Source organism: Eutrema salsugineum, unplaced genomic scaffold (assembly GCF_000478725.1).
Source record: "Eutrema salsugineum unplaced genomic scaffold, Eutsalg1_0 scaffold_17, whole genome shotgun sequence".
Lineage (NCBI taxonomy): Eukaryota > Viridiplantae > Streptophyta > Magnoliopsida > Brassicales > Brassicaceae > Eutrema > Eutrema salsugineum.
In genome coordinates this window covers 1,438,822-1,462,445 of record NW_006256852.1, presented here as the reverse complement: position 1 = coordinate 1,462,445, position 23,624 = coordinate 1,438,822, and the positions used below count along the sequence as shown (strand labels likewise).

The 23,624-nt window shown below is 31.7% G+C and overlaps 2 protein-coding genes and 2 pseudogenes across 2 annotated transcripts; 3 read left to right on the top strand and 1 right to left on the bottom strand.

The window, feature by feature from the left end:
- Window positions 1-1,798: 1,798 nt before the first annotated feature.
- On the bottom strand, window positions 1,799-6,668 carry LOC112087608. The gene is made up of 12 exons (XM_024157555.1): window positions 6,522-6,668; window positions 6,246-6,441; window positions 6,000-6,096; window positions 5,846-5,900; window positions 5,665-5,702; window positions 5,410-5,539; window positions 5,265-5,330; window positions 4,936-4,986; window positions 4,594-4,806; window positions 2,196-2,247; window positions 2,023-2,112; window positions 1,799-1,938 (listed from the first exon to the last, which is right to left on the bottom strand). The coding sequence occupies exons 1-12, from the start codon at window positions 6,666-6,668 to the stop codon at window positions 1,799-1,801; spliced, it is 1,275 nt and encodes a 424-aa protein (XP_024013323.1).
- A 5,117-nt stretch (window positions 6,669-11,785) lies between these two features.
- On the top strand, window positions 11,786-12,961 carry LOC18020523 (annotated as a pseudogene).
- A 2,848-nt stretch (window positions 12,962-15,809) lies between these two features.
- Window positions 15,810-17,256, top strand: LOC18020521 (annotated as a pseudogene).
- A 3,878-nt stretch (window positions 17,257-21,134) lies between these two features.
- Window positions 21,135-21,625, top strand: LOC112087607 (transcriptional regulator TAC1). Its single transcript, XM_024157554.1, has one exon. It carries the CDS (start codon window positions 21,224-21,226, stop codon window positions 21,623-21,625), a length of 402 nt encoding a protein of 133 aa, XP_024013322.1. The 5' UTR covers window positions 21,135-21,223.
- Window positions 21,626-23,624: the final 1,999 nt, after the last annotated feature.

The following is a 23,624-nucleotide window of genomic DNA, read 5'->3' as shown; positions in this document are numbered from 1 at the left end:
AATAGCATATTGTAGAGTCTAACATTCTCGCGAAAATGTTTGCTTAGATCATCGACAGATGTAAAAAGATGCATTAATTCCTGTAGAGAATCTCGAAGGTATGGAAGCTTTACTTGACCTTGCGAATAGCACAAAGAAAATATTGGATTCTTTGCTCTTCTTCTTTTGTTTAAACGTTCACCATACCAGAAAATTGCACCACAATAATTACACTCATATGAAGGATAGCCATTGATAACATCGGATTTTGACCATTTTTATGGATCGTTTTAATATCTTATGCAGGTGTTTTAACTCTGTTTTAAATGGTTTTTAAGTGATTTCTATGTTTTAGAATTTTAAAAGATTTTTCAGGAAACTTGGACTAAGATGTGCAATTTGGAACAAATGAGCAATTTTGGATAAATGCAGACCGTTAGAAGTATGATACTCGATGGAGACCTTTTCACCGTCTGATCATCCCCAAATTTTGAGACAACAAAGACGAGACAACCAGCTTTCTAATGCAATTAGTTTGGAGACAATCCAACGGTTAGATCTTCAGATATTACCGATGCACTAAAGACAGAAAATGCAGTCTCTAAGGAGAGCATAGGCCGCGACCGCGGCCAGACCATGATTCCCCGCGGTCAGGACCACCGCGACCGCGGCCAGACAACGTTGACGTCCGAAATTGACCTAATTCAAGCCCAAGTCCAGCCCACTACTCATTCTTCAAACCCTAGACGTTTCCAACGAATTAGAAGGCTATATATATTCATTTTAGGTCATTCTAATGACCAAGTCGTGGAGAGAGAGTAGAGAAGAGCCGCATACCTCGGAGTTGCCATCTTCGGGAGAAGAAGGAGTCGCTGAAGGAGCCACCATCAATCTCCATCTTCATCCTCGTTCTTTGTTCTTTACCTTTCTCTTATTTAATTTCCAGCAAACTACAATACTTCTGTGATGTTTTTATACACTATGATTGAGTAATTCCCTTGTTGGGTTTTAAGGGATTTTTCAAAGGGATTCATGGATTGATTTCTGGTTTGTTAGATTAGGGTTTATCTTTAGAGTTCTTCGTCTAAATCTGTGTTTCGTTTATGTGGCTTTGATCGATAATCTAGCTACTGCGATTAGGTTGATTTACTCACCGAAAGTGTTGTTGAATCGATTAACCCTATTTAGATGAACAAATTCTCTTAGACGGCGTGAGTCGATCTAAAGCGTTTTGTGAAATTATCAAACTAATTTTTCTAGAAACTTAGAGAACTGAATGAGAGTTTAGTAAATCTGAGTGAATTGATTTGTGATTAATACTATGTGAGTAGGTTAGTCTGAGTTTGATTTCAGGAACACATCTATAGAAAACTCTATGTTTGATTCTCTTGTTAGCTATTCTATAATTCCCGGCGAATTCCCTAACGCCCAATACCTTCTCGTATTGATTTGATCTTATTGTTTACTAGTTTTTAAGTTTATTATTTTCTATTGTCGTCACTGTTCACAACCCCAAAACAAACACCCATATTTTCATCTTAGCTCAGCTCTCATCTCAAGTAAACTCGTATTGCAGTTACTTGATCTTCAGTGGATCGACCCCTAAGTACTACAACGTACATCTGTGCGCTTGCAGAAAACTAGGGTTAAAACCTGAGCACATCAGCCATCTCCTTTATATTCTGAATATAAAAGTAGTCCGACATTATAATAAATTAATATGTGAATCACATAACATAAGATTGACCGTTGGAAATAAATACCTTAAGATTATTATTATTAGAGACTCCTACAGAAAAAGCTTTCTGCAAAATAGTAGCTAAACTCTTGACATCATAAACATAGTCTTCAGGTTTCTCGATGAAATTTTTTCGCCAGCTTTGTCCATAATATAGTTTTCCTCATCGGACGAACCATCAAGACTGCTACAGTCAAACCGCTGATCATAATCATACTCATCTATAAAATATATAATGTTTATTAGTTAAAAAGTATAAGTGTATATAATTGCACATTAAGTCAATACAGCAAAAAAAATATTACCTTCTGAATCCCAGTATTTGTTTGGGAAGACGACATCATCATACATATCTTTGGGATCCTCAACACCAAGACTACTATAATCAACATGTCCTGACAGACGAATGTAAAACAATACGAAATACAAGTGAACGATATTTTCTGGGCACAAAATTAGTTGCAATATAAATACTTACCTTCACGATGTTGATGGTCGAGAATATTCTTGTTGTAGTTCTGACCAATCTCCTGTTTACATTTATAATCTTCATACGAAGATATATCATCTGTATTTTGTATACAAGATGAATCTCCATTTCTAAAAAAACAAACTTGGTTGACTTGTTACTTGACCCACAATTAGTTAACTTCGTTGATGTCAACTGGGATAAGTCGGCTATATAAATAAAATAAAAACTACAAAAACCAATACTTATCAAGGTACATTATATATAAAGGACCATAATACGCCAAACATATATAACTCACATAAAGATAGTAATTCTGGTTGCTTCTGCTTTCTCTTTTCTAATGTGAAAGAATTCTCTTTCCCATTATAATTTTTTTGAGTATGTAAAACTGAATTATTGAAATAATAATGTCGCATACTAAAGTTTAATGATTTATAACCATTGCGTTAACGATAATAATATAAGATTTCAAGAAAATAGTTTCTAAACATCATTTTAAGAAGACTTACAGTTTTCCAGTCCATCACATACAGTAGGAGAAAATTGATTATGTGTTCTAATTAGGGATTCAGTATTAGTTCTGTCTACCAAAATTTGTGGAAACAGCGAATGAACTTTGATCTCGTTTTCAAAATGATTATCCACTATATCTGAGTTCTGAGTAAACGAATTAGTAGATGATGACCCTGAATTATTAACTTGGCTGCTCCAACCAGACAACAAAGTCTTCTATTTATTCTTCCGATCAACATGTTTAATCCTAGGCATAATTTAACCTCTCATAAAATCTCTTCGTGAAGATCAAAATATAGCAAAAATGATGGGATTAAAGAGGGAAGATAGACAAAGAATAAAACGAAAGAGTTCAGGTTAAATTTACGGCCGCAAATCCTACAAGTGAATCTTAACAATATCTATTAATCAATTATGATATGTAAAGATTTCTTTTTATTTCAAAATACAAATTGATAAATGAACATAACCAATTTAAATATATTTATATGAAATTATCATTCACATATATGAATAAATTACCATAAATCGAATTATGTACATAACAATTATTGTTACTTGCCATAGATATGAAGTATCTTAAAAACATTGCCATTACAATTTCACGCTCTATATTTGCAAAATATTATAAATTATTAATTGCATACTGTAAATCGTTAAGACAGTATATATAATTAGGTAATTCACATATTTACTCGATATGATTATAAATTATATATGCAATCGAATTTTCCACTATATAAAATATCATTTTTTGTTAAAATTCAGTCACTAAATTATTATATCTGTTCTGTACATTAAATAATATTGATTAATACCTGAATGAAGTGTATAAGATAATAATTACATACTTAATAATTAATTCCACGAACATCAACATAAAAAAATGAATTAAGATTAAATTAGTAATTTACTTAGGTATAAATTACATAGATGAGTATACAAGAAATAATAATCCGACATTTTACGGTGAATGATATAATGTAAATAATACTGTTTAAGAAATAAAATAAACTACTTCTTTCTGATGTGATCCTTGACAGATGTACAAAAAATATTTAGTAGAGAAACATTTTTTTTCTTGGATGTAAATATGGTTTTTATACGTCTGTTTGAAGATCACATGAGATGAATTGTTGTAGAGAGAATTGTATTCGAGTGAAGAAAGTTCCCTTCTACTTTTATTTATAGTCGTAAAAGTAAGATGACTACTCACATTCATCCGGGTGTTTTATATTCCCCAAAAGTCCGCTCTAATTAAAACATATTAACTAACAGTTGACTCAACTACCACAAATTCTCATAGAATAGCATTTAAAAATAAATGAATATATCTTCTATAAATATTGGAAAATATCTTGAAAAATATAAAATAAAGTATGTACTCCGAATTAAATGTATGAGTCATCTACAATTTCTTCATCATACATATATTATAGTAATTACTCAAATATGTCACTGCAAAACATGAGGTAATATTAATTTCGTCCTAATAAAATTAACATGATACAGACGTAATTAGTAAAATAATGTAAACGTAGTAATGATTAAATTAAAAGAATAAATTATTCAAGTTCAAGAACAAATGCACGAGTATCATCCGAACAAATTTCAACAAAAAGTTGAACAACAATAGCGAAATAACATGAGAAGATACGAATTCAAATAACCATATTTTTCGCTATATCACACCTATCACTTTTCCAGATCCATGTGCACGAGCGAATCCCTTGTCAAATTTTCATCTCATAAGAAGGCTCTTGCCTCAGCGTGTTTATCAGCGACACCTACAAGGTTTACTTATAAATATAAACATAAAAGGCCAAATACCGTGTATTAATATATACAAATTATTATATGCAACCCAAGCTAATATTTTTTGAAATTATACCTTATTACTAGACAAGAGCAAACTCTGATCACCCATATCTTCAGATTCATTCACCTTATCAGCGGATAAAACATCATTTCCTTTCCAAACCTTCCCGACTTTGTATGTATTACTACCACCGTAGAGATTTTCTTTCTCAACACAAATCAGAAACTGAAAAGTCTTCCCAATCAAGTTTTGCAGAGCATCAGGAACGACATCCGGATCTTGTATCTAAGTATATAACGTACATTTTAAACAAATAAAGTCTTTATTCATAAAGGGTTAAAGACTTTAAACAAATAAAGTCTTTATTCATAAAGGGTTAAAATTGTATCATAGATTAATATTTACAATTAATACCTCATCAAAGTTCCCCTTGAGAATTTCATCAGCTTTCTGATTTAAAATATCCTGTGCATTTCTATCAAAAAGAAAACACTTGATCTTTCTGGTAAAGATGAAGTTTGTACTTAGCAATATATAAAGATTGTATTAAAATACTCGAATGCACGGTTAGCTAAATAAGTAAGACAAATACTAAAAAATAGTAAAAACATTTACCTCGCACTCACAAATGACACTTTTGCATCACATGTTTCACATGAATAAAGGTTCTTATTCTTCTTGGTAATTTTTTGATCTTCCTTCTTTGGAATTTTTTACACTTTTTTACCACACCTAGTGCAAACCAAATAAAACCACGACCAGTCTGTGTCAACCGCGTAGATGGTGCACATGATCTTACACTTCACAACCTGTAGAAACAAAAATACAAATGTCAAAATTATATAATCTATGACGTTTTCCTTAGCAAAGTTTTAAAATGACATATACCTCAAGAGAATCTTGTAATTCTGAAATAATGACCATTGGGAACTGATCGAAATGAATCTCATCACCATAAGAAACCCTTTGTTGAGGTTTGCTACTCAAGAAGGCAATACGTCCGCAGTTCTCAGGTAAACTAAGAATAGGTAATAGTATTAGTTGTATTCGTAATCGTAATGATAAGACATATGTATAATATACATAGACAAATTATCTATTCTTGAAGAAAATGACATCGGGATCATTCAAATCTATCAGAACCTTTGTTGTTTGACAACTACTTGTAATTCAACGATCACCTACAATATTTAACAAACAAAAAAAAAAAAACAATGGTGTTGTATGATATGAATAAACAAAATTAACATGTACCTTTGAAAACATTTATTTTCCCAAAATGGATCACAAGAATGACACTTCTTTCACCCGCACTCCGACAAACCGAATAGACTTCCTCACCAAGCTTTCCCCACAGTGTGCATGGTAAACGTTCATCACTGTAACACATATCACATAAAACAGATGAAAGGAAACAATTAAAAAATAAAGTGTTTGTATTTATATATATATATATATATATATATATATATACTCACTTAGCATTTCGTAGAGCGAACTCGAGTTTGCTGGTGTCCTTATTCATAACAGATATTATTTGCAACTCACAGAAACTTTCAACTTGTCTACTAACATCTATTTAGGAAAATAACGTCAAATAATTATTGAAACTAAGATGAATGAACAAATTAAATTAAATATATCAGTAAACTTACCAACCAAAAAACTTGTATTGGTTACATCGTCCAATATTGTAACAAACTCTGAGAAATCAAAAAACAGACTGTCTGACCGCTTAGAACTTTTGCTGGCAACTGTAGAGGATATGAATGACATCTTAAATTGATGCCTGGTGGTCCGGTATTGTCCTGAAGCCTGATTCAATGAAAAGTTCTCTATGAACTTCCATTCCCCGACAACCATCATCTGTTCAAAACGATGCAGCAAGTTTTTCTTGACAGTTGCGTGGATTTTGGTACCCTGGATTATCAAAAAGTTAAAAAAATTTAACAGAACAATCAAAATATTAAAAAGTAATGTTGATTAATAATATATTGTACCATTTCATTGCCCAGGATGATTTCCAAAGACTCCCCACTCTTGGTTTGGTATTGTTTCCATGTATGAAACACCTTCACTTGAACCTTCCACCCAGTCCTATAAGGCTTAACGTCAGCTAAAGGGGTTAGCTTCGTTGTGGAAGCCATATGAACAATGAAAAACAAAAAAAAAACAGAGAGGAAAACGAAACTTGATGAGGAGTGTTTTAGAAGAAGGGGTTGTATATTTATAACAAAAAATATAGGGTTTATTGATAAACCGTTAAATATCCAAAAATTGGCGGCCAAGAATATTCGTGAAATTTAAATTTTTGAAATAGATATGCCAAATATCAAATAACGTTGTTTTTGTAAAGTAGTTGTAATTGTCTATATACACGGAGATGCGATATAAACAGTAAAAATTTGAAATATCCTATGGTATAAGTTTAAAGATGAGCACCTATTATATTATTTCGAAATTAAAGGAATATGATAAGTAATATACATTTATGAGAATATATTGTGTTCAATAAATATGGGAAAAAAAAACCAAATGAGATATGTGATAGTGGTTAGAATTGCCTACACTATTATAGTGCGTATTGTTGTAATTGGTAACAATAATTATTGGTATAATTAATAATTGATATCATAACATGATTTGAAGTAGATTTAATTCGCATACGTAATCTTGCAAATCTATTCAAATGAGTTCGACAGTTATTGCGAATTTTAGTTTATATGTAATAATAGGATATTTTGTTTAAGTTGCGTTTTTATTGAAGATTTAAAAAAAATAATTAATTGACTAAAATAAAAAACGGGTCAGAATTAGGATCTGCGTCCTTTTAAACGGGTCATTTTAAAAGGACGCGGATCCTCTTTGGTTTAAGTTTTTTTTTTGTTCGTGAGATATATTTTTATACAATGACATTCATTGTAATTTACCATGTAACATCATTTTTCTAAATGTACTTTCTCCTTTAATATTATAAGATGAGCTCCATGTTTTGCCAAATCACATTGAGAGTCAAATGTCTTTAATTGTAGCAATTTGTTGCTTTTTATTGTTCTCTTTTTTTCTTTGAATGGCACTTAGCTAAAGCAGCGTTATGATTTGATTTTGTTATATATAGTTTTCTCATTTCTTACTTTAAATTCCTGTTTCATTACCAGTTCTTTGTAATTGAAAAGTAAAAATATCATTAAACATGAACTGGACAAGCTGAGAACATTAGACCATCATCAATGGGAGAAGGGTTCTTAACCAATTTTTAATATAAATTTGATCTAAGAACCCCACAACTTCATTTATTTGTTTTTTCTCCTCCAATAGTTGAACCTCATCATAGGTTTTTAATTAAAAAAAATTAGGACATTTGCTACAATAACCCTAAAAATATTAGAAATAGTCAAAATAACCTACTCAGATTTTTCAAAATTTTTAGAAGATATTTTCCTATTTTATCCCTAATAAATTTTTCTTTACCCAAACTAAAATAATTAGAAAACTGTTTTTTAGAAAATTTTTAAAAACGAAAATTTTATTTAAGAAAATCAAATCAGCAATAATAAAACAAATATTAAATACAAATCAATTATTTTTTAAAAAAGGAAACTTCTTTATTTAAAAAATAATAATGTTAAGTCTACTATGTTTTGGTAGACTTTTCAAGTCTGCATAATTTAACATATTTCATAGGTAGATTTACCTTAAGTTCGCAAACAATTGATAGCCTTGCATAAAGTCTATTAGTTTTCTGCAGATTTCAAGAGCCAATCATGTAGACTCATATTAAGTATGCATATATTTGGCAGACACTCATGAAGTCTATAGAATTTTGGTGGACTTCAATACTCAATTCTATATACTTATATTTAATCCAAAATTATTCGGCAGATTTTCGTAACATCTATAAAATTTGGTAGACTTCAAAATCTGGTAACGCAGAGTGATTACAAATCTGTAGATACTCGGCAGACTTTCATGAAGTTTATAAATTTTTGGCAGACTTCAAAAATCTATCTTGCAGATTTACTTTCGATTTCAGCAGACTTATAAGAAGTTTACAATTTTCTGACAGACTTCAAAATTTAAGCCAACTGACTTACGTTATGTTTGCATACATTTGATAGACTTGTGTAAAGTCTTCGTGTTTTTGGCAGATTTAAAGATTCTATCCGTAGGCTTGCCTAAAGTCTGCTAAATGAGATTTTCAAGTCTACTAAACATAAGTCTACGAGATCACCTATTTAAATTTGTCAAAAAAATTTACAAATAACTATAGACAAAATATGAGTCTGTGGAATCATAATCTAAAGTCACTTATATACTTTATGCAAGTCTGCTGATTAATTATAATTATTTTTTATGAAACCATGTCTAATCAATCACATTAATATGTGTGTTGGTTATGTATATTGTATGTTAGTTTAGCAGAAAATCTTAAGTCTAGTACTGTTAAAGTTCTAACATTTCTTAGTTATCCACGCATGCTTGAGTGTATATTTATATATCTTTGTGTTCTTTTTTGTTTTTTTAAAAAAAAAAAATTAAAAAGCTTTTGATTGGTATAGAAGTTATAATTGATGTTAGTCATAACCAGCTTATGTATTCATCAGAGAAGTGATTCAAAAGAAAATACTAAAACCATATTAGGATAAAAACTAATGATATACCAAATTTCGTTTAAAAATAATTAATTTATTTACTGTAAAAAATAATTATTTAATATAAACGTTTCTGAAAACAAAATTATAAAAATCGAAAGGATAATTTTGGAATTATAGATTTATTTAAAGAATTAGTAGGTTATGTGAGTAATAATATATTAGAGGGGTTACTGTAGCTATTTCCAAAAAAATGTAGGTTATTCTAGGTAATTTTCTCAAAAGGATTTTGATTTTCAAAAAAGTTTATTTTCTTGAATAAAACATAAAATATATTGTATTGAATGAAATTTGAAACATACAGGAAAATTTTGAAACAACTTCTTTAAAGTTGAAGTTAAGAAGAAGTTTTAAAAATAGTTTTTTTTTTTTTTAAGTGAATAATAATTTTTTTAAAGTTAAAGTTAAGCATTAAAAACATCAACACGGGACACTAAAAACCTCTCTAAGAATAATCAGCTTTTAAAGTTCTTATTTAAGAACAGGTTTTTAAGAAAGTAATTATCTCCCATTTAATTTTAATCTCTTTTGCATTAAGAACCCCTACTAAAAACCTCCATTAATCATGCTCTTACTCATATACCTTATTTGAAGTTTAAGCGATGAAACAGGACGCAAAAGATTATTAGAGCGCTATGGAGAAAGAAAAGTATGTTCTTGAGCAGATGGGCATTTGCAGAGCTAACTTCTTTGAGACTTGAAAGGGTTTGAGAGACGAATGAAGATATGGGTTTGATTGAACACACATACACATTTATCGCCACTTTATTACCAAACTATATGACAGTTTAATTTTGTGTAAAAGATGTTAACGTTTTTTCCGAGCTTTAACACGTATCTCGTTGTAGTTTGTTTTGTTCACTCTCCTCTCCTGGGATTTGGCTTCATGAGTTTGAGTGATTTGGCCATTTTGAATTGGTTTGATCCTTCAATTTGTGCTGAATTCCATGTGCTAGAAACATTTGGTTGGTTTTTTTTTGTTTGTTTTTTTTTTTTTTCCCTTCGAAATGACACTTCAACTTTATGATCTGTTTTTTCTTAGAATTTTCTCACTCTTTGCTTGGATTTGTATCCCGTTTCATCACCAATTTTTGTAGTATAAAAGTAAACAAAAATATATATAAAAGATAATTGCACAGGAGAAACTATGATTGAAGTTTAAGATATCTTTTGATCACTTCAATTCGTATTGAACCTAACATGGAAAGCATATAGCAAAAAGGCCCAGAACCTATCACCTTTCGCAATTCTTGCTGCTGAAGCTGGAGATAGTAAGCCAAATGCCCTTTTAATTAAGTCATGTAAAGAAACCACTGATAGTGTTAACCACTATCCCAACATCGTACTATTAAAAAAAACGAGAGAAACCAAGAGAATAAAAAAAATCTTTGTTATGATGATATCATGATGATAATGAGACGATATTTTTCTCTGTTTCTTGAACAATTAGGATCCATGGTGGAATCCTGCGGTGGAAGAGCAACCGATCATGAGAAATCATAATGAACTGTATGCGTCAGATATCTTCAAAATCGAGAAACCCTAAGAGAATAAGGTGTACACTAACAAATTAAAGATGGCAAAGACACTTCTTTTATACTCATAATGGAACTTGGAGGCAAAGAGACTATCACAACACTGTAGCTTCTCTCTCCCTATCTAAATGATCATCAATGCAACACTGAGACGCATCATAAAACCTGAAAGCTTGTCCCCTCACGAACAAATATACAATAGTTATCAGAGTGTACTAACATGAGACAGAAAATTGATCATATGGTCTTCCTTTTGATGAAAACCTTCTGACTCTTGCAGAGTCTTCGGACTCATCATGTCGAGGAGCATTAAAGTTTTGCTTGTTGGCTTTTTTTTTTTTTTTTTTCGTTGTTAGATAGCTTTTAATATTAGGGTATATAAATTAAATTTATAATAAAAACTTTATAAATTAATAATATTGAAAATTTAATATTTTATTATTTTATAGAATTATTAATTTATAGATTTCAAATAAAAAACTGTTTTTTTATAAGTTTAAAAGAGATTTTATAATTTAACAAAAAATTCTAAAATTTAAAATGAGTTCCAGAAAAAATTTAATTTAAAATGAATAAAAGACATCACTAAATTTAGATTTTAGTAGATTAGCTCACTTATATATTTATATCAGATTTTGTATATGATAATTTAGTAATTTATGATATTAATGCGATCATATATTTACATAAAAGTTTTGTTAAAGTTATTATCTTATTATCTTATATAATTATGTCATATTTTGAACCACTCCAATTTAAAATTATAAAAAAATTATTAATTTATAGTATTTATTAATTTATTGAATATTAACTTATAGAGTTCTACTGTATCCACATATAATATCTCTCTATTTAGACAATTTTTGAATGAAAAAAAAGTCCAACTAAACCGTAGAGGAATCTCCATTCGGTTTCTATAATCCCATGAAACCTCCGCCGTTTCTTCTTTCCGTTTAAATGTAAAAAATATGGAAACTATTAGCTTAGTATCTACATATATATAACTAAAATCAATAATGAGTCAAAAACCTAGATAATAGGTCGAAAACAACGCAACCTGAAGGGTTTTGGCCAAAGATGGAGCATCCAAAAAAGAAGAAGAGAACCCTAGAAGAACAGAAGAAGAAAGATTCGTCTACAGAAGAAGAACAACTCGGCTACACAAGAAGAAGAAGAAAACAATTAAAATCAGCTTGGTCCTTTCCTCTTGATCTAACCACAGAGATACTATCAAGGCTGCCTGCGGGATCTGTCCTGAGGTTTCGTTGTGTGTCCAAGCTTTGGTCATCAATCACCACCGATCCATATTTCATCAACTTGTTTGAAACTCGGCCCTCACCGATTCTTATACTCTGCTACAAAAAAGGTACCAAGTTGTTTGTTTCCTCGGTTCCCCAAAATCGTCAGATCTCCAAAGAGCCGTCGGACTCTTCACCTCAGCCAATTTATCGTTATCATATAAAACTCCCAGTCGGAGATTATAGTTACTTCTCCCCTACGGAATCTGTTCACGGCTTGATCTGCTTTCAAGAATCAGCAACGCCAATAGTTTGGAGCCCTAGCAAGAGACAGTTCTTACCTTTACCCAATCCTGGGTTAACCGAGGACTGGGACCATATAAACGTCTTTTTAGGGTATGATCCAGTCACAAGTAAACACAAAGTAATGTGCATTCCTATATGGGGTTCTTCCAATGTGTGCCGAGTTTTAACATTGGGATCAGCTCAAGAATCATGGAGAACTGTCAAAATTAACCATAAGCATTGTCTTTACATTCAAACTTATGGGCGATATATCAAGGGGATTATATATTATGTAGCCAGTATTCCTCGGAAGAAAGTTTGGGTTATAATGAGCTTTGATGTCAGGTCTGAAAAATTCAATATGATACACTTACCGTCACCTTGGGATATTCGTAATGATATGCTCATAACTTATATGGGGAAGTTAGCTTGTGTTTATGAAAATAATGGTCGTAGATTGTGGATCTTGGAGGATGCAGAGAAACACGAGTGGTCGAGTGAAGACTTGCTTCTACCTATTCCTTTCTTCAACGACAGTTGAAGAAACGATTTTATATTAAAAGGTGTCACTCATGCTGGTGAGTTTATTTACGCACCATCCACGTTTCATAAACAGTATTACATTTTATTTTTTGATCCGGTGAGAAAAAGCTTTAGAAGGTTCATATTTAAAGGAAGCAGAGGTATGTCCAATGCACATGCTCTCCCGAATCACATTGACAGTTTGTAACAATTTGTTGCTCTTTTTTTTTTTTTTTAGTTTCGTTTTTCCTAGATCATGACACTTAATTAATGCAACATTATGACTTTTTTTCTTCTTATAATTTTCTCATATCTTTAACTTTAATTTTACTTCCCCCCTAAACAGTAGAAAGCCTTGTACAGTACGATCTGTAAATTGTTTTTCTTTTCTCTATTATAATCCTCCAACTTGACGATGCAAGCTGAACTGGGAATATTAGAATTTGTAATACTATTCTTTACTCCTATTTTCTGAGATAAACCAAGAAAAAATTCGCCATAGATTACCTCACACCTTTCGAGTATTCTAACATAAACTTACACATTGTTAATAGACCTACTTTCTTCAAACTCAAGACATAGGTAAGAGTACCAAGTTCATGTGTGTACCATTTGGTTGATTGCTTTCTTTCACATATAGTCTTCTTTTCCTCTGGACTTTGGGCGATGAACTCTAACTGGTTCCTTTTTTTAAATAAGAATATAAATATCATAGATAAAAAATGTTTAGGTTTTAAAAATTGTTAAGCAGACTGTTTAAGCCTATCTAACTGGTCCATGCCAAAAAAACATAGGAGCAAAAACCATAGGTGCATTACCAGAAATTTTCTCTGTCAGAAATGCAGCTATATATAGATCTTGATATCCCCATAAAATAAATAGATAATCCGAAGAAGGGCCAGGGTTGGATTAAGAACTTGAAATTTTGGGAAAAGGCCAACTCAGAAACTAATTCATTGGTAGTCCTAAGATTGAGTCTTCATTTAAGAAGTTATAAGAACTGTCCTCATCTTCACTGAGTCGAATCTCAACCGCTAAAACCTAGAACCATCTAAAAAACGGAAGTACACGAGTCTATGGAGCCTTGATACGCAAACTCCAAGCATAGCAACACCAAGAAGCACCAACCTTACTAACTCCTCCAAAAGTAAAAAAAAAAACAAGACGCATAAACTTCCCCATTTGCGTCACCAAACAGCTTCACTACAGGATCATCATTTTATACAAGAAACAAGCCTAGACACAAGAAAACGGAGAGGCTGAATATAAAAAAAATATTGACCCTTGAGCTTCCAAGAGCATGTCATACTCGTAAAGAAACCCATGAACTTGTACTCTCATAACCTCTGTTTCAGCTTGTACAACGTTTAGTTATTTTCCTTTTGTTTCACCTTCAGATTTTAGTTTCTTGATCCTCGCCTTTAAAGCCTTGATTTTCTCTCCTCCCCGAGGGCTTTGTTTAACTTCCTCGACACTTGCGTTTTTGTTTCTTTGCAGTTTCCATTATCTTCCTCAGCTAAAGGAGCTAACTAATAATAAACAAAGCCGTTGCCATTTTTTGTTTCTTGTATATCAAAAATATATTCTCTCCTTAAAAAAGGAATCAAAAGTGATAAAAAGTTTCTAACCAAAACGGTAGAGCATTCGCCATTTGGTTTCTATAATTTCCACGATGTCAAACGGGTCAATCCGCATCCAAGTAGCCCGATCTGATGTGGGTTTAATTTTTTCGGGTCTGGCGGGCTGGCCCATCATAAACCGTGGTCCCAAATTGATGTGTCCAAAGTCCAACCTGCCTATATTCTACGGTTTTGTGGTTGACCCGCGGGTTCATACTTTCTTCTTCATCTTAAAGTTCTTATGACATTTAGACTTATAAATCAGAAAATCTGCAAGAGGAGAATAAATTTTTGCTCGTAACTGAATCACAATATGCATAAGAAACAAAACTAAATAAAATTCGTGTCTAAGTAAATTCGATGAACAAACAAATAAATTCGATAAACCTCTTATACAAAACTTCTAACCCTACGATGCCATAAGATTTGAAAAATCATTTTAACGATAAAAATTGACACTTAGTTTTAAAAAGCAAATAAATGAATTACAAATAATGATACACATCAAAACTGGTAATTTAAGCTAGATAACCATCAAGATACAAGCAACAAGACATTCACATATAAAATCAAAAAAAAAAAAAAAATATGAACAAAGCTTATTTGCTAGTCCAGCATACAAACAAATGTGATTCTCAAGCAAACCTATTTATTGTCAATTCAAGATTTAAGCGATTCTAAATTATCTTTGCATCGCTGCGGACAAAATAAAAATCACGTTGGTGATATAGTCGATGAGCAAAACCAACAAAAAAACAAACTTATGACATTAAACTGAAATTAAAACTCTAAAAAAAAACTAGTTTTTAGCTGGGAAGTCAATGACCAGATTTTCTCCCAAATTCAAAAATCCAATCATAGAATCTGAATCGAATATAAAACACATACCAGTTTGATGATTCTTTTATCTCATTGAAATAAAGCTATCACAAAGCCCAATAGCTGAATTGTATGACTCCACTAGGCTTGGATTCACTATATGAAACTACTACTTCGAAATCCACCAATAAAAATGACAAAATACTTCATTTTTTGAACTTTACAAGAAAACATCAAATTCTACGGGCTGGCCCACAAACCCGCCGATCCGCTCTGATCCGACCCGCAAAAGCCCAACTTCCACGCGGGTTTGGACCACGAAACCCACTTTTTATTTGGACAAATTTTATGGAGCCCAAACCCGTACCGCTGCGGTTTTACTTAGGCCGAACCCGTGGGTTAAAACTTAATTTTGACATCTATAATTTCCACCGTTTCTTCTTTTCTTTTTAATTTACATATTTTAAAAATTAATATTAAGTTAAAAAAACCTAGGGTATCTCTGACACGCATATAAATGTAAGAGGCTGTTCGGCAACGTGACGCATATGGGCCTGTTGGGCAACGTGACGCTGCGACAGCGGCTGGGTTCAACAAATTAAACGTAAATGGTGGCAAATGAATCAGCAGAATATAAAAAACGGTGACGCTGAGGTGTGTTATCTCATATCTGTATCGCCGGTGACACTGAGTAAAAACAGTGTTCGTCGGAATAGTGTCGTAATTAAGTGGGGGTGTCGCTGCGTCTCTTTCGCTCCACATACTTCAGCTTCAATTAACTCATTACCAGAGTTCTTTTTCTAAACGCACCTTGCTGCCGCAGCGTCACGTTGCCGAACAGGTAATAATAAGAATCAGCAACGCAGCCTGAACAAGTTAGGGTTTTGACCAAAGATGGTGGAGCAACGAAAAAAGAAGAATAAAGACTCGGCATCAGAAGAAGAACACGGCTACAATAGAAGAAAAAGACGAAGAACAATCAGCTTTGTCCTCTCCTCTCGATCTAACCTCAGAGATACTCTTAAGGCTGCCTGAGCAATCAGTTGGAAGTTTCGTTGCAGGGTACTACGAGTACCCTTAGTCATCAATCACCACTGATCCATATTTCATCAACTTGTTCAAAACTCGGTCCCCACGCACGAGTCTTCTACTCTGCTTCCGAAAAGATAACAAGTTGTTCGTTTCCTCCATTCCGCAACATACTCAGAATTCGAACAGGTCTCGCTCTACTTCACATCCTATTGAACGTTATCATATGAAATCCCAAAAGGAATATAAATCTGCCCCTCCTTCGGAATCGGTCCACGGCTTGATCTCCTCCGATTGTTTGGAACCCAAGCAAGAGACAGTTCTTACCTTTACCAAAACCAAATCCCAGTGAAGGCTTAAGTTATAAAACGTCATTTATAGGATACGATCCCATCGATGGTAAACACAAAGTAGTGTGCATTCCATATTCTTGCAACATGTGCCAAGTTTTAATATTGGGATCAGCTCAAGAATCATGGCGAATGGTCGAAACTAAGTATAAGCATTGTTTTAACGTTCAAATTTCTATGAGATGCATCAAGGGGGTTATATATTATCTAGCCCTTATTGCGACGTTTCGTGATGAATGGGTTTTGTTGAGCTTTGATGTCAGATCTGAAAAATTCCATAAGATACGATTACCGTCGTATATGGATCCTAATACGCTGATAAATTATGGGGGAAGGTTAGCTTGTGCTGATAAAAAGAAAAATAAAAGATTTTGGATCTTGGAGGATGCAGAGAAACATATGTGGTCGAGTAAAGATTGTCGTCTACGTTTTGGTCTCTTTGATAAGAGTTTGAAAACCAATTTCAAACTGAAGGATTTCACTCATGCTGGTGAGTTTGTTTATGCACCATCCACCTTTCATAAATCGTATTATATTTTATTTTTTGATCCGGTGAGAAACAGCTTAGAAGATTCGAGTTTAAAAGAATTGCAGACGATGAACCTGAGCCTGATGATGGAGTTGGAAACGATATGTATGAGCTCCATGTTTTCCCAAATCACATTGAGAGTCAAATGTCTTTGTAGCAATTTGTTGCTTTTTTTGTTTTGGTTTTCTTTCTTTTTCTTTTTTTGCTTAGAATGACACTAAGCTAAAGCAACGTTACTCAGTTTTATTTTGTTATAATTTTCTCATTTAATTCCTTATTGATTTTATCCTGTTTCATTACCCGATTTTGTACTTTAAAAGTAAACAGAAATATATATATATATATAAAAGAATCTTCACAGAAGAAACTATGACTGAAGTTTATGGCATCAAACATGACGACGCAAAAGCCATCAAGCTTTTAGATGCCATAACCAAACGGCCTTTTGATCACTTCGCTTCATATTTGGACCTGGCATGTTAAGCATATAGCCACTGAAGCCGGAGAGAGAGCCTCAACCCAAATATCCAAAAAAACCAAAAACCCTCTAACTATGAAGAAGAATATGGAAAAACAGTTAGAGAATACTTGAAAGACTCTTATAGAGAATAAGAGAAGTTATGATGAACACTCTTTCTCTGAACTTGTTCAACTTGACAACAAATGGGAGAGGAGATAACTATTTATGGGATCCAAAACTACAAAATATCTTATAGACCACACCCTAATCTCTAGAACTCTCTACCACAATTTTTCTTTAATTACAGTATCTAGAATTTTCTACATAAATATCTAAGTAGTTAGCTAATAGAATTCTTTTGAAAACTTAAGAGGGATGATGAATTTCATTGGGAGAGTACCTCTTCCTTGTTTTCCTTGGCATAGAAGACAATACATGATTGCATTTTAGTCAAAAAATATAGCAAATGAGATGGCCCACGACGAAGCAGATTGTTGGGATGCTGAGATTGAGAGTTCATATATTGATCGGCACTCATAGGTCTCTGCGTACGAATTTACGTGCTTAATCGGTAAGATTGCTAGATTTAAATTTCTAAACTACGAGTATTCCTTTTAAAACTTTTTGGACTGTTGTGTACATTGTTGTCTGGCAGGGAAAAAATTTGGTGTTGCTCTTGTGGCAGAGGATAGATAACAAACTCTGTAAACAATCAGTGTTTTATTTTATAAAAATTTTATTTTTGTTTGCTAATTAACCAATCTTTGTTTGGAATTTTTACATCAGTATTAACAAATTCATATATGTTTGGTTTTAAAGAAGATATGAGGTTGCTTGGCAGAGACTTTTAAAGTATTAAATTATCCAAGCAAACTTTTATTGTTATAAAGTCTTAAACTAACCCTAAAATTTCTCACAGCACAACTTTCATTTTTTCTTGATGCGTGAGTTTTTTTAAAAAAAACCAGTAAATTGAAGCTTTTATTTTTCTTAAAGTTACAGTTTTTTTTTTAAAACCAAAAGTTTTTAAAGTTTTTATTCTAAAGTAACAGTAACAAGTCACTACCAAGCACCCCCATAGTCTTTTACCTGTATAATTTTACTGAAGATAAAGAGCAAAAAAAAAAAAAAAAAAAGCAAAACACATAACATCTGCACCAACTGGGAATTGAACAATGGTATGTATCGTGGCAGGGACTATTCCACCACTGGACCACTGGTCCGTTTGTGGACATTTTGGTAAAGTTATTTGAAAATCCAGGCCAAAAGAAGACAAACGGGATTAGGTGTACAAGTAACGTAATTAAATCAATGATGTGGCAGTAATTAAGCGAATCAATGTACTCTAGTTGCTATCAAATGAAATGACTCATTTGTTTTATGCATAGCTGTACAAATTTTAAAAATATGATTTGTATAATTAAAAATATAGGATAAAAAACACTATTATTATCCTCTTAATACTTTAATTTTAAAAGTTATCTTTTTAATACTTCTACAAATTATTTATCCTTTTCTACCCTTTAAATCAAAATTACCCAAAATCATAATAATCATTGGTATTTAATTTTAATCAGACTAAAAACAAAAATAGTAAAAAAGAAATTACTTTTACCCAAAAAACTTTGTAGAATCCGTCTTCTACCATTATCTTCTTCGACAAAGAAAATTTTTTTTAATGCCGATAACTTCTTTGCCGATGTAGTCTCCGCTAGATCTTCACTCCGGTAATTAGAATGAAAAATCAGAGAGAAGACATAAAAATTATGAAAAAAGCATGAAAAGATGTGTGTTGAATGAGGAAAAAACATGTAGATGTGGAGAAGAGGGAATAACACTAAAATTTAATTTCTAAAATAATATTTTTAATAAATAAATTAGGAAAATAAATAATTTGAAAAGGAAAGAGATATATTATGTAGATTTTCTACACTTGATCCTAGATTCTCGGAGATTTAATTCCGTTTTATAGAATTAGTATTCTATAATTGTAGAACAAAGAGTTTACTGTAAAAATGAAATTCTACTAAGTTGTAGAACAAAAAATTAACTATAAAAATATAATTCTACTAAATAGTAGAAAAACGAACATATTATAGAATACGGTTTCATAACTTTGTAGAACATAGAGAAAACTGTAGATAATGAATTCTATATATTTCGTAGAAAACTAATGAAATAGTAGATACACTATTCTATAAATTTATAGATTTATTAAATATGCTTTCTATTAATTTGTAGAACCTTTGTAAAAAAATGTTTTAAAAAATTTGTTTGCAAATAGTAATATAAAAAGTATTTCTTTTTCTTTTTCTGAATTTTCCTAAATTTTTTAGATTATAAAAGTATATTTTTCCATAATTATAGGAAAAAGGTTTATAAATCCAAAAGTGGTAAAGTTTGAAAAATTAGTATGGGAACAATACTTCTCTATACATTATCATCATTAAACTTAAAATTAGTTATGTGTGAATTTCTGTTTTCTAACCTCTTTATTTCTTTGATATATTTTAGAAAAATATGATAACGCGGTCATCCATATATAAAAAATAATCATAGTGAATTTTTTTTTTTCAGTCAGTCGAGACCTAAAAGTATTAAATTCATATTTGGTCTTGTGCCGATCAAATTGCGATATAAGGTTGGATTATTAGAAGACAAGCACAAAAGGAATGTTTATAAATTAAAACAAACACGATTGATTCAAACCACTCCGTTGCCATTTAACTGTCATCATTTTTGTAATTTTGTGGACTAATGGAAGAGTTTAGTTGAGGTTCATTTGGATTCCAGTTAATTGGATTAATGTGAGGTTTGACTTATTTAGGTTTTATGTGATTTCTAATCAAATCTTTCGTTATGTCTCTTTCCATATTTTTTTTTATATTGAATTTGTGTTCATATACATGTATTGTTACTCAAACTACTAGAGACGAAGTCGATACAGTATTAATATTGCTAATCTGAAAACAAAACTGTACAACTTAATTCTACTTGTGTAGTTATGAGAGGATTAGTAAAATAGTATAGTCCATAGGGAGAAAGATAAATTAGATATTGCAATTGGACGTAGTTTCCACTGTCACAAAATCAGTTTTTATAATAACATTCGATTTTAAAGCAATAACAAAATCAATAAAAAGCTATCATGACACAAACCTGTTAAAAATATTGATACATGTAAACTAGTTAATATAAAATTAAAGCAAATTTAAAACATTTACAATCAAACTAACAAAAACTCCCCTAAATTGGTTTTCTTGTTGCTTCTTTAAATTAGATATTAAAACTTGCTATTATTGGCAAGTTAATAATTAATCATATAGGCTACATGCCTACATGATAAATTGATCACCTAGCTGATTATTATACACGGGAACAAAAATAAATCCACCATATACGGTGATAATAATTATTAAAAAAATTGAGACACTAATATACCATCAAAGAAAAAGCCAAATAATGTCTTCCAAACATATAAACACACAAAACATTTAATTACTCTTATATATAAAGTTCGTTTCTCTATAATACAAACCATCCTTATATGCACCCAACATATTTGACTACTGGTTCATCTTTCAACTTCCCACAAGATCCTATCTTTAGGGTTTCAACATTTTTTCAAAATATCGCTCCATCGACCGTAGCAACATATATAAATATGGAGTGTGAGAGATCATCGTCGTCCACGTCATCAGAAACCGGCCGGCACCGTCGTACGTCGTCATCGGTCTCCACCGTGACTAGACGGATGTACGAGTGCACTTTCTGCAAAAGAGGTTTCACGAACGCACAAGCTTTAGGTGGCCACATGAATATCCATCGACGTGACCGCCTCAACAAAGCGGCTAAGCTGCAAAACGACACAGACGTATCACTCTCCGGTGCTCGAAGATGCTTCCACGTGGCATCGTCTGACCGTAGAGTCTACGAGCAAGTAGACTCCGTCGTGTTGAGGACGACCACGAACTTGAGCTTACGAATCGGCTCGATGGCCACAAGGAGAGAAAACGTCGTCGTTGAGGGAGATGAAATCGATTTGGAGCTACGTCTTGGTTCATGAGATCATTCATTAACCACTACATCTGTATTTGTATAATACGTTTTTGGTGTATAATATATGGTTTTCGAGCTTGATATATGTAATCTAGGAAAGCATATATGAGTATATATCAAGGTAATATATTTTTTGAGTGAGTATTTATTTTAGCATGTTTTGTGATCTATGAGATATATAATATGTGCACCTTTAATCTCTCAATTCCTAGGTCCCATTTAAACTTTTATATGTCACAATATTATGCACTGAAAAAATCAGATCTTCGGCTAACAAAATCACTATATAACTAAGTGGTATGCTTTTCAGTATCACTATGCTTTAAGGTTAATTTGAAAGCCCAGAGAATTATGTTGTTGCGAGAAAATGCTATTGGAATATAAAAAAATAAAAATTAAGAAAAATGAAAATATCCTGGTAGCTCATTCATCTCATATTTATAATTTTCTGAATTTCCTTTAATTTAAACCTTTATTTCCTGTGACATAAAGAATGAATAATTTATTAAAAAAATCCCAAATACTAAAAAAAGTAGTGGTCTTATTGCTAATTTTCAGCTTTATCACTCTGTAATACCAACACCTACCTCTTTCCAAGATTGTCTAGTAATCCTCCCAATATGGTGATACATTGAAGCTCTTAGTCCTCAAAAAAGAAAGAAAATGTTTGATACTTTCTTTCGCTCGTAATAGACAGTCTTCTAATAAAGGAAAAGGTCTATCAACCGATCGTCGAAAGTTACTAACGTTTTTTGTTTTATATCAATGTTAACGTTTTTTGTACAAAAATCTATTCGTAGATCTTCTATAACTAGTTTAAGAATACTAGGGTGGAGAGGACGCTTCGCGCGGATTTTAGTTTATGTTCATGTTATTATATGTTTATATGTTATTATTGTGTGATTATAATTATTTAAATTGTTGAAGAAGAAGAAGAAGAAGAAGAAGAAGAAGAAGAAGAAGAAGAAGAAGAAGAAGAAGAAGAAGAAGAAGAAGAAGAAGAAGAAGAAGAAGGTAAAGAAGAAGAAGAAGAAGAAGAAGGTAAAGAAGAAGAAGAAGAAGAAGAAGAAGAAGGTAAAGAAGAAGAAGAAGAAGAAGAAGAAGAAGAAGAAGAAGAAGAAGAAGAAGAAGAAGAAGAAGAAGAAGGTAAAGAAGAAGAAGAAGAAGAAGAAGGTAAAGAAGAAGAAGAAGAAGAAGATGAAGAAGAGGAAGAAGAAGAGAGAGAGGTGAGAAGAAGAAGAAGAAGAAGAAGATGAAGAAGAAGAAGAAGAAGAAGAAGGTGAAGAAGAAGAAGAAGAAGAAGAAGGTAAAGAAGAAGAAGAAGAAGAAGAAGGTAAAGAAGAAGAAGAAGAAGAAGGTAAAGAAGAAGAAGAAGGTAAAGAAAGTAATCCTAACAATATCTAAGAAAATCTATACTAATTGAATTAAAATTTATTTTTTTTCGAAATTAATTTCAAATAAATTATTTTTTAATTTTCAGAAATAAATAAAATAGATAAATGAAATTAAGTTTTTGTTTGACAACAGAAATAGTAGATATCCAAGACTAGAATAGTAGACAACTAAAAATAACTTATTTAGACACAAAACATGCTTCTGTTTTAATAGAGAAGATGGTATAGACCCGTAATTAATATTCTTCTGTGGCTGTACTTGCACCACACTGAAAATCTTATAAAAATTTACCTTCTTTAATTGCATCTTCTGCAAATCGAGCTCCTTACCTCCTGTTGTAAGAACCTTAATGAATCATTGTTCAACTACACAACTAATACACTAACCTACTCATTTTAATGTTCAACAATTAAAATTTTAATGAAAACTTTTGAGCATCGTTTGCATAAATTATAAAGTTGAAATTTTTTCGGTCTTCTACTTTAGATTAAGATTCTTAACCGATCTCCATATTTATTTAACCTAGATTTTGGTAGTTCTATTTAAAGTTTATTTTTGTTTTTTTTCTAAGAAATTAGTCAATGAAGAGTACATAAACATTCAATCATCCA